At 42.0% G+C, this 13,448-nt stretch overlaps 1 protein-coding gene across 2 annotated transcripts in view; it reads right to left on the minus strand.

Annotated features, from left to right (window-relative positions):
- Positions 1-11,137, minus strand: part of PGAP1 (post-GPI attachment to proteins inositol deacylase 1) — a 1,100,814-nt gene extending 1,089,677 nt beyond the window's left edge. For both annotated transcript variants that reach the window (XM_073647815.1, XM_073647814.1), the window contains exon 1: positions 10,840-11,137. In XM_073647815.1, coding sequence (XP_073503916.1) covers positions 10,840-10,971 — 132 coding nt within the window. In that variant the 5' untranslated portion in view covers positions 10,972-11,137. The remainder of the gene's footprint in view (positions 1-10,839) is intronic.
- Between the last annotated feature and the right edge of the window lie 2,311 nt (positions 11,138-13,448).

Here is a 13,448-nt window from a genome sequence, read left to right on the forward strand (position 1 = left end):
TTAAATACTTGGATGTTTAACCCCTCTCTGTCCTGTGACTTTTACACAGGAGCAAATATGCCCTTACAGGTGTTCTATGGTGAAAACAAATAATCACCTATCCTAAGGCCCCGTTCACACATTCAGTATTTGGTCAGTATATTATTTCAGTATTTGTAAGCTAAAACCAGGAGTGGGTGATAAATGCAGAAGTGGTGACGTGTTTCTATTATACTTTTCCTCCTATTGTTCCACTCCTGGTTTTGGCTTACAAATACTCATGTAAAATACTGACCAAATACTGGATGTGACCAAAGGATAAGTGATAAGTTATTGATTGGGGGGGGGGGGGTGACTGCTGGGACCTGCACCGATCTGCAGAATGTGGAGCGGCATGTGCGACTCGACCACTGATCCATTCATTATCTAAGGTACTGAACTTGGCTTTTTCTGGAAGACCCCAAAGATGATGAATGGAGCAGAGGTCAGACATCCCACCTGCCGCTTCATTTTAAAACAGGGATAACAATTCCCCATACTTCCGATCAGTGCGGTTTCCAATACTCGGATTCCACCCATCAATAAGCTATCACCTATCTAACCTGTGGATTGGTGATTATTTGTTTTCATCAAAGAACCCTTTAATGCAAACTACCGTAATTCTGTGTGCATCCCAGTTATAGTATGTGCACAGTAGATGTGCAGGAGACGCCTGCGTTCTACAGTCAATGCTCCACTATAACGGGAATAATGGCTAACAGGTATTTGCATATAGATGTAGGGTGGGCCCCTAGAGTCAATTTTCCCCGTGGGCCCCAGACACCCCAGTCCTACCCTGCAAGGACCCTCTATCCCCCAGTTCTTACAGGCCAATCTCTCTCATCAATTCCGACATTAAAATCATGTCCAAAATAATGGCCGACAGACTGGTTTCCATTTTACCTCACCTCATATCTCCCGTCCAAGCAGGTTTTATAAAAGGTCGATCTGCCACTTTGAATATCGGAAAAGTACTCTTGGTACTGGATAAAATCCACTCCTCATCTAACTTAAAGGTCTCCCCAGCAATCATTTCACTAGACGCGAAAAAAGCCTTTGATCACATTAATTGGGAATGGTTATACAAGGTCTGAGCAAAAATGTCATTAACAGACCCCTTCTTTAATTACATACGAAATTTATATTCATCTCCTAGGGCTCAAGTATACACCCCAGGTTTTCTGTCCACTCCCTTCCCCCAGGGACACCCCAGGGCTGTCCGTTGTCCCCTCTACTCTTCAACCTAGCTCTGGAGCCCTTAGTCCGCATTTTGTCGGATCCAAGCATTTTCTCAGGCATCCAATTTACTAGGAGATCAATTCAGGCAGCTTTTTTTTTGCAGACTACATCATTCTATTTATGTCTGATCCCATTGAACATTTGCCTATAGTGCTGGAGCTACTTAAAAATTTTGGTTCTTATTCTGGGTTTAAAATAAATGTCAAAAAATGCGAAATACTCCCATTAACCAAAAAGGGAATAAAACTTTACCCAAACGCATCTTTAAATGGCATAACTTTAGCACCCTCATATATAACCTATCTGGGAATTAAAATAGGTCACTCGCCTTCATCTCTATACAACTTAAATTATCCCCATCTTATAAAAAAAATCATTAGCCAATTAAAATCATAGCAAGATTTGCCCTTATATTTTATGGGTAGGGCACACTTGGTAAAAATGATTAGTACAGCCAGGATTATGTATCAACTACAAACCTTACCATTGCTCCTGAAACACTCTGACGTAACTATACTCAATAGGACCTTCAGCCATTTTATCTGGAGCGGAAAACGTCCTAGGATTAGTTGGAACAAACTCATGGCTTCTAAAGACGACAGAGGCATTAACTTTCCAAGCATCAGAAATTACAATCTCGCCTGCCTCTTTCGCTACATAATAGACTGGATCCATAAGAGACATAAGTATTCTGATCACACGTTAGAATCCGACTATGCATTCCCCTATAGCTTAACTGCTCTCCTTCATTCTCGGTTTACTTCGTTCTCCCTAGCAGTCAAAAGATTGGTGATTTTTAGGGACACTATTTCCACATGGAAGGCAGTTAGGAAAAAATATGGCCTTTCCTTCAGAATCTCAAAGTACCTCCCGCTATGGCGGAATCCAGAATTCGCCCAGGGTAGTGAAAACACGCTATTTTCAAGCTGGCAGCAGGCATTTTCTCCACCCAACTGAGGGGAGATGGGTGACATGTACAGAATGTCTGGGAAAATATAACCTAACTCTCCAACATTACTTTCAATATGAACAAATCAAACTCTCCATTATGGCTAATTTAAGGGACGTTACTTTTGAGGTTTCCAAGAACGAGTTGGATGTCTTTTTTTTTTTTTTTTTATCTCCAATGGGTATCCCTTCAATATCTGCTTTTTACTCTGTAATGAGACCTAGTTTATTAGGGGTGCACCAGGACATTTTTTTTTTTTAAATATTGGAAGCAACAGTTGGAAGATGTGGAGATTCCCGGTAAGATTAGGACAGGTTGGAATGTATTTAGGAAACACATTATAAATGAAGCATGGAGAGAAACTCCGTATAAAATTCTGCATGGGGCCATCTACACCTTTAACCACTTTACAGCCTGTGGCGTATTAGTACGCACCAGGTTGTCACCCCCTGTTCAGCGCGGGCTCAGGCGCTGAGCCCACACTGAACCGGGCACGTGTCAGCTGATTATTACAGCTGACATGTGCCCGAAACAGCCGCAGGTGGAATCGTGATCCACCAGCGGCTGTTAACATGCTAAATGCCGCTGTCAATCTTTGACAGTGGCATTTAACATCGCCGCGCCGGAAGCGCGTCACTTACCCCACCCATCGGTGACCCCATCACGTGATCGCGGGTTACTGAAGGGTGGGCATGACAACCCTGGGTCTGCAGCAGACCCCAGTGGTTGTCATGTGCTGATTGGTATGAGCGCCACATAGTGGTCGGCGCTCATAGCACAGGAGCATTTCTGCTACATAGAGGTGATCTGCTCATCACCTCTATGTAGCAGAGGCGATCAGACAAGTGCTGCTTCTAGTCTCCTGTGGAGACTATAGAAGCATGCAAAAAGTGAAGAAATTTTTTTTTAAAAAAAAAAAAATAAAAAAATTAAAAATATAAAAGTTTAAATCACCCCCCCTTTCGCCCCATTCAAAATAAAATTAAAAAAAAACAAAAAACACATACACATTTGGTATCGCCGCGTTCAGAATCGACCGATCTATCAATATAAAAAAGAATTAATCCGATCGGTAAACGGCGTAACGAGAAAAAAATTCTAAACGCCAGAATCAAGTTTTTTGGTCGCCGCAACATTGCAATAAAATGCAATAACGGGCGATCAAAACATCGCATCTATTCCAAAATGGTATCAATAAAAACTTCAGCTCGGCACGCAAAAAATAAGCCCTCACCCGGCCCCAGATCCCGAAAAATGGAGACGCTACGGGTCTTGGAAAATGGCGTGGGTTTTTTTTGTTTTGTTTTTTAAAAGCAAACTTTGGAATTTTTTTTTCACCACTTAAATAAAAAAGAATCTATACATGGAGAATAGTAATGTGGTATTGCACTTTTTTTTGCAATTTCACCGCACTTGGAATTTTTTTCCCCTTTTCCCGTACACAATATAGTACAACCAGTAATGTTGTTCAAAAGTACAACTCATCCCGCAAAAAATAAGCCCTCCCACGGCCATATTAACCAAAAAATAAAAACGCTATGGCTCTGGGATCAAGGGGAGCAAAAAACGAAAATGCAAAAACGGAAAATCCCAGGGTTCCAAAGGGGTTAACATACCTAAAAAAGATCTGTTATCAAATAGGCTAACTGAGTGCCCTAAATGCCACCATCCTTATTCCGACCTCCTGCACATCCTTTGGTCCTGCCCCGAGTCAGTTTCATACTGGGGTCAGGTATCAGTTATGATTAACACCATTTGGGGTCCAGGATATACCCTTTCTCCTTATCTAGCCTTGTTACACTTCTAGACAACAGATAACCCTGGCAAGGAAGATGGGAGGCCCTCCCAAATTGCTTCACACCCTACAGATATTGGCAAAAAACAACTACTTAAATATAGGCTAAACCCCAATACCCCCACCCACCCTATTGCAGAATTCCCAGCTCAAATGAAACATTTTATGGAGGTGGAGCAACTAGACACCCTATGTAATAAAGGAAACGCAAGCTGGCAAATTTCTTCTAAAGTGTAAACAGTTTATTGTAAATTGAAAAAAAGAAAATGGTGGAACCCTTCACTTCTACAGCTTGGTATATATTGATAGATTGGAGGATCTTAAAAATAGCCTGGGACTACTATACTTAAATTAAAAAAAGGGGAGAAAGAGTAGAGAAATCATTGGGCTAGGGTCTTTAGTCTAATCATAGACTAACTGTCTTTTCATGATGGCTTTAATTAAGTTATAACCAGCTAGATCTTATGTTAGCTTAGTTGATGAAGGTTATATGATGTTAATATTAATTTTGTGTTGTATGTCTTGCCAGTTAATCCTATGAATAATGCTATTATCTGCCCAGTCTGCATACGGGTATCTGACTATCTTCTTTAATCTGGTTTGTTTATATGTTTTATGAAAACCCCAATAAAAATGTATTAAAAAAAAAAACGTAATCAAAAAGACGACTGTAAATAAAAATGGTACTGCTGAAAACGTCATCTTGTCCCGCAAAAAACAAGCCGCTATGCAGCTCCATCAGCCGAAAAATGAAGTTATAGCTCACACAAAGCGATACAAAAAAATGCTTTCCTATAAACTAGTTTTTATTGTGTAAAAGCGCCATAGCATAAAAAACAACAATATAAATGTGGTACCGCTGTAAACGTACTGACCCGAAGAATTAAGCTGCCTTATCAATTTTACCACACGCAGAATGGCTTTAAAAAAATTACCAAAAAAAACAATTCCTGAATTGTGGGTTTTTGTTTATTCTGCCTCCCAAAAATCAGAATAAAAAGCTATCAAAAAATGTCACGTGCCCAAAAATGGTACCAATAAAAACGTCAACTTGTCCCGCAAAAAACAAGCCATCACATGACTATCGGCCGAAATGTGGAAAAATTATAGCTCTCAAAATATTGCGATGCAAAAACTAGTCTTTGCAAAAAAAAATGTGTTTAGTGTGTGACAGCTGTCAATCATAAAAACCTGTTATCAATCTGGTATCTCTGTAATCGCACCGACCCGAAGAATAAAGTCGTCTAATCACTTATACTGCACGAGGAAAGACGTAAAAAATAAAGGGTCGGACTGGGAATTTTTCAAAAGTAAAGAAAAAAAAAAAATGACAATATGGCGACTAGTTTTGAGTCCAAGTGCTCGCTACTTGAGTTTGCATTAGGTGCTCTGGTAAGCAAAGAGTATGGCGGGTGCTCGAATGACATGCTCGAGTCTCCGCCCTATATGTTTGGCAGCTGTTATACAGCCAAAAAAAACTTGCGGGGATTGCCTTGCATTCACGAGCGATTTCCGTATGTTTTTTTTTTGGGTGCCTAACAACCGAGAAACATGCGGGTCTTGTGGCATAACAGTTTTCATGTAAAAAAATCTATTTAGTTTCCTTCTGCAGTGAGGTTTTGTCTTAACCCCCCCACCCCTCCATCACTGGTTTAGGTACCTTTTCAATCCCAATAAATTTAAGGATCCTTAGGTCTCCTCCATGACAGTTGTTAATATGCCGTGATATTGGCGTGGCCATTTTTTGCTCGACGTCGCCAACATGGTCACCTATTCTGCGTTTGAATTCTCTAATGGTCTTACCAATGTATTCTATAACACAATCATTGGTGACCTTATAAAAACACTCCCTTTGGGCAGCAGTTAATAAATTACTTAACTTTATAACTGCAACCTGTTACATCGCTGGTAAAGGAGTTTCCAACCCCAATATGGGGACAGGCCACGCAGTGACCACATGTAACCCCTTCACGACATGCGCCATATATGTACGGTGCATGTTGCGTCTCCTGCTTTGGCGAGGGTTCCGGTGATGAGCCCACATCTCTCCAGGGAATGATCGCCTGTGTGTAGCAGAGGCAATCAGACAATCGCAGCTTCTGGTCTCCCATGGAGACTATTCAAGCAAATGTAAAGTAGAAGAAAAAAAAAAAGTTTTTAAAAATATAAAAAATAAAATAAAAATAAAAAAAATATATAAAAAAAAGTTTAAATCACTCCCCCTTTCGCCCCATTCAAAAAAAATTAAAAAAAATCAGTATACACATATTTGGCATCGCCGTGTTCAGAATCCATATATAAAAAGAATTAATTGGATCGGTAAACGGTATAACGAGAGAAAAAATGAAAAACGCCAGCATTACGTTTTTTTGGTCGCCGCAACATTGCAATAAAAACATTGTAACTACCCTAAAATGGTATAAAAAAAAGTCAGCTAGGTGCGCAAAAAATAAGCCCTCACCCGGCCCCAGATCCTGAAAAATTGAGACGAAAAATGACGATTTTTTTTTTTTTAACTATGGATTTTTTTTTTCACCATTCAAGGCTGTGTGCCCACGTAGCGTTTTTCAAGCGTTTTTGATGCGGAATTTCCGCAGCGGAAACGCTTGTAAAACGCTTGGTAACCCGCACCCCATGGTCCCCAATGGGATTCCGCAAGTTCTATGCACATGCTGCGGATTTTTCCGCAGCGTTTATGCTGCGTTCAAAAATCCGCAGCATGTCATTTAATTTTGCGTTTCCGCAAGCGGAATTGCCTTTGTCCAATGCATAAAAAACGCAAGGCAATTCCGCATGTGGAAAACGCGTGATAAACGCGCGAAAAATGCGCGATAAACGCGTGCGGAATTCCGCATGCGTTTTTCCGGGAGAGGACTTGCATTTATGAAGCAGAAATTTTCTGCTTCATAAATGCAACGTGGGCACATAGCCTAAATAAATAAGAACCTATACATGTTTGGTATCTACGAACTCTTAATGACCAGGAGTATCATAATGGCAGAAACGTTTTACCATATGGTGAACGTGGTTAAAAAAAAACAAAAACAAAAAAAAAAAACACACAATTGTGAAATTGCACTTTTTTTTGCAATTTCACCTGACTTGGAATTTTTTTCCTGCTTTCCAGTACGATATGGTAAAATCAATGATGTCATTCAAAAGTAAAACTCATCCCACAAAAAACAAGGCCTTACACGGCCATGTTGACAGAGAAATAAAAACGCTATGGCTCTGGAAAGAAGGGGAGCAAAAAAACTAAAGCGCAAAAACAGAAGGCCACAGCGTGAAGTGGTTAAAGCAACATCTCACTTCATTAGACAGACATTTTAAAAAACCAACAACCACTACCTGGTTATGTACAAGGCTTTCGTTTAATGATCGCCCCGCCCTGTAAGTGATTTGGGGATGGTTAGTCAATTTCACACCAATGTCAGAGTCTATAAGCAAAATGGGCATTTGTTTAAAATTTCACATAGTTTGTGCCCAAGTATCATAGGTGGTTATGAACCTGGCACTTCCAATTTTAGGAATTTGTTGTTTAAAATTTAACAACTCAGACCTACTCTCACACTTGGCTCTCTTTAGAATGCCTTGAGGGTACCCTTTTTCTAGGAACCTGTCCATGAGCTCCTTCGCCTTGACTTCAAAAAGTTGCTCTGTGGAACAGTTCCTGCGGACGATAAGGTACTGGCCTTTGGGGATGCCCCTTTACAGGTGTATAGGATGGCTACTGTCCTACTTGAGTAAGGAGTTGGAGGCCGTGGGTTCTCTGAAAGTTGATGTACTCAGTTCAACATTAAGGCTTTTACAGATCACTATGTCAAGTAATGGCAGGGAGGAGAAATATACAACAGATATGAAAAGGCCAGTCATTATGGTTAAGATCTCCCACGAAATCTTTAAACTTATTCTCTGAACCCTCTCCATACTATCAGGATATCATCTAAGTAATGGGTCCAGATGTCCAACCTGTTGGTCTCCTGCAATTCCCAGACACCCTGGTCTCTTTCCACCAGCCCAGAAAAAGGTTTGCGTATGCTGGCGTACAGGGACTGCCCATGGCAGTTGCCCTGAGCTCGTGGTAGAGTGTGATCAAATAGGTAATTATTTTGGGTGAAACAGAAACAAAGTAGTCTTAACATGAACTGGTTATGGGCCCGCAACTTATAGCCCCTAATGCCCAAAAAGTAGTTCACTGCCACAAGACAAGACCGCTCTGTCTCACCACTGACAAAAGAGCATCCTCACAGAATGCTCTGCGCGCATAGTTGGAGCTTAATAGGGGCAATCTGGGCTACTGCCTGGATACGTGTTTTTTGATCGCTTTCAGCATAAGACTGGGATCACATTCTTGTGTATACTTCGCTGAGCACTTACGTCGGAGTTTCCGTGTAAATTCCCAAAAACGTGATTCATACAAAACCCCAATGGAACCACTTACTACAATGAGGCAGATGGAGTCACTTTGGACTTTGTTTGGCATCTGTTCCGATGATATCCATCTTTTCAGGTGTGCAAACAACTGTGGTTGTCCACACTTGTGCACTAAAAAGACACCTAAAATAATGGAACGCCAGTCAAACATAAACCAGACTCCATTGTCCTCTTTATAGTGAGTGGTTCCGCCAGGTAGTTTGTATGAATCAGTTTTTGGGATTTACAAGGAAACTCCGATGTAAGCGTTCAGGAGCACAGGATGAATATGAACTGTGCCTTATTACAATTTTAGGGAGGCAAAATGCATCAACAGCAGTGCAAGAATAGTTTTTATTTTTACGCCGTTGTTCAAGTGGTATAAGCGGTAAGGCAGCTTTATTTTTCGGGTCAGTATGATTACAGTGATACCAGATTAATATTCATTTTTTATGTTTTGCTGTTATCACACAGTAGCAATGCTACTTTAAACACACTAAAGACAATATTTAACAAAAATTAATTTGTTTTTTTCATTACCATATTCTAAGAGCTATAACTTTTATTTTTTTGCCAAAAGAGTCATGTTAGGGCTTATTTTTTGCGGTACAATCTGAAGTTTTCATTGATATCATGGAGACCGTGATTTTTTGCTATATACAGCAAAGGCTTTGGCGTTGCTGTATATAGCACAAGCGATCAATTACAGGTTCAAAACTCTAAGGCAGGGGTGGGAATTTTTTTTCTGCCAAGGGCCATTTGGATATTTTTACCATGCTTCAGGGACCGATCAAATTGCGCACTAACCTCGACAACAAAATCAACACTGCGTGTGCGTGCTAAAGGGCAAGAAAAAAATTAATGAGCTGGTGGCGGTCAAAATACAGCTGCCGGCCAAAGCACTGTGATCCCCGGGAATATATACAGGGTCCGGATAAACGGTCATTGAGGGCCTTAATCAACCCGTGGGCCTAAGGTTCCCCACCCCTACCCTAAGAGGACTAATAAACATAGAGAAAAGTAAAAAAATGTGTTAAAAATGTGAAAAAGTAACAAATTTAAATCACACCCCCCTTTTCCCCATTAGTAACAAAGATCGTTTAAATAAAAAAAACAACACGATATCGCCAGGTTCAGAAGAGTCCGATCTATCAAAATATAAAAATTAACCAGAACAGTAAATGAAAAAATTCAAGAATGCCAAAATTAAGTTTTTTGGTCTTTGCAATATCACAAAAAAATGCTGCAATAAGCAATCAAAACATCACATCTATATCAAAATGGAATTAACAAAAACACCATGTTGCCTGCAAAAAAATAAAACATCACACAAAACCAACAACTGAAAAATAAAAATGATCCTGGTCTCGGAAAATGGCGACTCAACCCCAAAATTTACTTTATTTTTTTCAAACTAATTTTTTATCTATTACTAAAATAAAAAACTGGACATTTTTGGTATCACTGTAATCGTACAGATGAGGAGAATCATATTGTGAGGTCATTTTTATCACACAATGTACACCATAAAAACAATTTCAGAATAACATTTTTTTTTCAATTTCTTCCCACTTACAAGGTTTTTTTTCCCTGTTTTCCAGTACACTGTGTGGTAAAAGGATTGGTGCTATTCAAAAGTACAACTTGTCCGCAAACAACAACCCCTTTCGTGGTCTATGTGGACAAACAAATGAAAAAAGCTATGGCTCCGGGAAAAGAGGGAAAAAAAACAAAACCGGGACTGGCCGTGTCGTGAAGCAGTTACCCTTAAAGTTTATGTGCCCACAATCAGGAAACGCTGTGGGTTTGAAGCTGCGGGTTCATGCAGTGTCAACCCTGCAGTGGCCAGCTGTCACAGCATAGTGGGTGGGATTTCTAGAAAACCCATGTCCACTATGTATCTCAGCAGGGCTGTGGAGTCGGTAAGCCAAACCTTCAACTCAGACTCCCTCATACATGGCTCATGTTTAAGTGATAAATTTACTGTAGCACAGATTCATCTTGACTAAAAGTCTAGACCCTTAGATCAGGAATAGGACAGACATTTATAGGACATTTCATAACTTTCCCAAATTCTTATGAAAAAATATTCCCCACAAACTGCAGTGAACTACTGTACCCAATTTATTATATTATTGTCGGAGTAGGTCCATTTTATTCCGACTTCAGTGCACTTGCGGATCACCCACGGAAACTGACATGCGGAGCGTCTTTCGGACCCGCGGAGCGTCTTTCGGACCCGCGGAGCGTCTTTCGGACCCGCGGAGCATGGCAATTTCTCTCGCAGTCCCACATGTGGACTTTCCCTATAGATTTGCATCAATGAGGAAAGTCCACATGGGAAAAAAAAACTGGCAGCCGCTCATTAGCATAATGAGGGCGGAAGTGGTGCAGCACATACCCTACCTCTCATGTGACCACTTACCTGATAGTCTGGATATTCAAACATATAGGTCATGCTGCACCTGTTTGTCTCATAGACGAAGAATATATCCAGGACGCCTAAGGCTACAAGCAGCACCAACAAGCCATGAAATACTGCACTTATCAGCCTCATTGCTCAATGACAAGAAGGCGTTAGGCACAATGCACACAGTGAGGCTGCGCTTCAGCACTACAGGCACGAGCTCCGTACAGCTGCCTACTGCTCTCCTGCAAGTTAGAAAGCGCAGTCCACGCTACCGGTGCACTTCCTGACTTTGCCATGTAACAGACTCGCTCATTGCAAGAATTTCAGCCATTTCTATTGGTCAATGTAAAGCGCATACTGACTGGCTGCCTATCTGCGGAAAACCTTTACACTGTGTTCACCTGGTAGCGTAGAGGGCGCGGCCACCGTTGCCATAGCGATGTACTGTTTATCAATAGAGAACAATGAAGTGTCGCTGCCCCTGTGTGCGCAGCTGCGGGAGTCATTCAGCGGGCGCCTAGAGAATGCGGCAATGCCTACATGAGGCATGGCGAACATTTCCCACATGGCCAAACAGTTTCCAGCCTTACGCCTCTTCGCTGTGGGAGGATGCCCATAGTGCTCATTTAGACAAAACTGTTTCAATGAAAAGACATCATGCTCTTAGTTTACCAGAATATGACTGTTTACTAATGCAATGCTGAAATATTCCTCAAGGACCCCCCGAGTGCTTGCGCCTGCTCAAGGGGTCCCATAGTGTCCACACCTGGACACGTGCACCTGACTGTCCACGTCTGCTCAAGGGGTCCCTGAGGGTCCAGGCCTGATAATGTGCACCTGATTGTCCACGCCTGCTCAGGGGGTCTTTGAGGGTCCAGGCCTGATAATGTGCACCTGATTGTCCACACCTGCTCAGGGGCCTCTGCGTGTCCATGCGTAGTCAGGGGCATGTGATTGTCTGCACCTGCTCAAAGGCCCCAAAGTATCCACACCTGGTCAGGGGCCTTTAAATGTCCACGTCTGCTCAGGGGCCTCTGAGTGTCCATGCATAGTCAGGGGCATGTGATTGTCTGCACCTGCTCAGGGGCTGGGCAAGAACCCTTGGTACCCAAAACAAGAGTTATTAGTGCAGTATGCACCCCCGCTTACCTGGTTTCTAAAGGTCAACTGTGCAGATAAGTAATACTTCTTGTAATTGCCTAGGGAACCTCCCTTTTTCCCCAACCATATCTTGTTTTTTTCTTTATCACACTCACTATTATTATTCTTATTTATTATTATAGCACCATTTATTCCATGGCACTTTACATGTAAAAAGGGGGTATAAATAGCAAAAACAATTACAATAATCTTGAACAAAACGAGTAATGGACTGGTACAGGAGGAAAGAGGACCCTGCCCGCAAGGGCTCAAAATCTACAAAGGATGGGTGAGGATACAATAGGTGAGGGCAGAGCTGGTCGTGCAGAGGTAAGATGGAACGAAGGTTACTGCAGGTTGTAGGCTTGTTGGAAAAGGTGGGTCTTCAGGTTCCTTTTGAAGGTTTCCACCAGGGCTGTGGAGTCAGAGTTGGAGTCCATTTTGTCGGAGTCGGTATAAAATGGACCGACTCTGACTCCTAAAATATATAATAAATTGGGTACAGTAGTTCAATGCAGTTTGCAGGGAATATTTTTTCATAAGAATTTGGGAAAGTTATGAAATGTCCTATAAATGTCTGTCCTATTCCTGATCTAACGGTATAGATTTTAGCTGAGATTAATCTGTGCTACAGTAAATTTATCACTTAAACATGAGCCATGTATGAGGGAGTCAGAGTCAAGGAGGCGGTGTCATGGAAATTGAGGAGTCGGAGGTTTGGCTTACCGACTCAACAGCCCTGGTTTCTACGGTAGGCGAGAGTCTGATATGTTGGGGTAGAGAGTTCCAGAGTAGGGAGGATGCACGGGAGAAATCTTGTATGCGATTGTGGGAAGAGGAGATAAGAGGGGAGTAGAGAAGGAGATCTTGTGAGGATCGGAGGTTGTGTGCAGGTATGTAGCGGGAGACTAGGTCAGAGATATAAGGAGGAGACAGGTTGTGGATAGCTTTGTATGCCGGGGTTAGGGTTTTGAACTGGATTCTCTGGGCCATGGGGAGCCAGTGAAGGGATTGACGGGAGAGGCCGGGGAATAGCGTGGGGACAGGTGGATTAGTCGGGCAGCAGAGTTTAGGATAGATTGGAGGAGTGCAAGAGTGTTGGAGGAGAGGCCACAGAGCAGGAGGTTGCAATAGTCGAGGCGGGAGATGATGAGGGCGTGCACTATTGTTTTTGCAGATTCGTGGTTGAGGAATGTTCTGATCCGGGAGATATTTTTGAGTTGGAGTCGGCAGGAAGTAGAAAGGGCTTTGATATGTGGTTTGAAGGAGAGATCAGAGTCCAGGGTTACCCCAAGGCAGCGAGCTTGAGGGACAGGGGAGAGTGGACAGCCATTGACGTTAATAGCTAGGTCAGGTGGGGGGGGTGAATGAGATGGTGGAAAGACGATGAATTCTGTTTTTCCCATGTTAAGTTTTAGAAATCTGTCAGAGAAGGATGAGATAGCGGACAGACATTGTGGGATTTTGGTTAGTAGGGAGGAGAT

Source organism: Phyllobates terribilis, unplaced genomic scaffold, assembly GCF_046119375.1.
Source record: "Phyllobates terribilis strain yellow unplaced genomic scaffold, ASM4611937v1 Scaffold_9__5_contigs__length_417890890, whole genome shotgun sequence".
NCBI lineage: Eukaryota > Metazoa > Chordata > Amphibia > Anura > Dendrobatidae > Phyllobates > Phyllobates terribilis.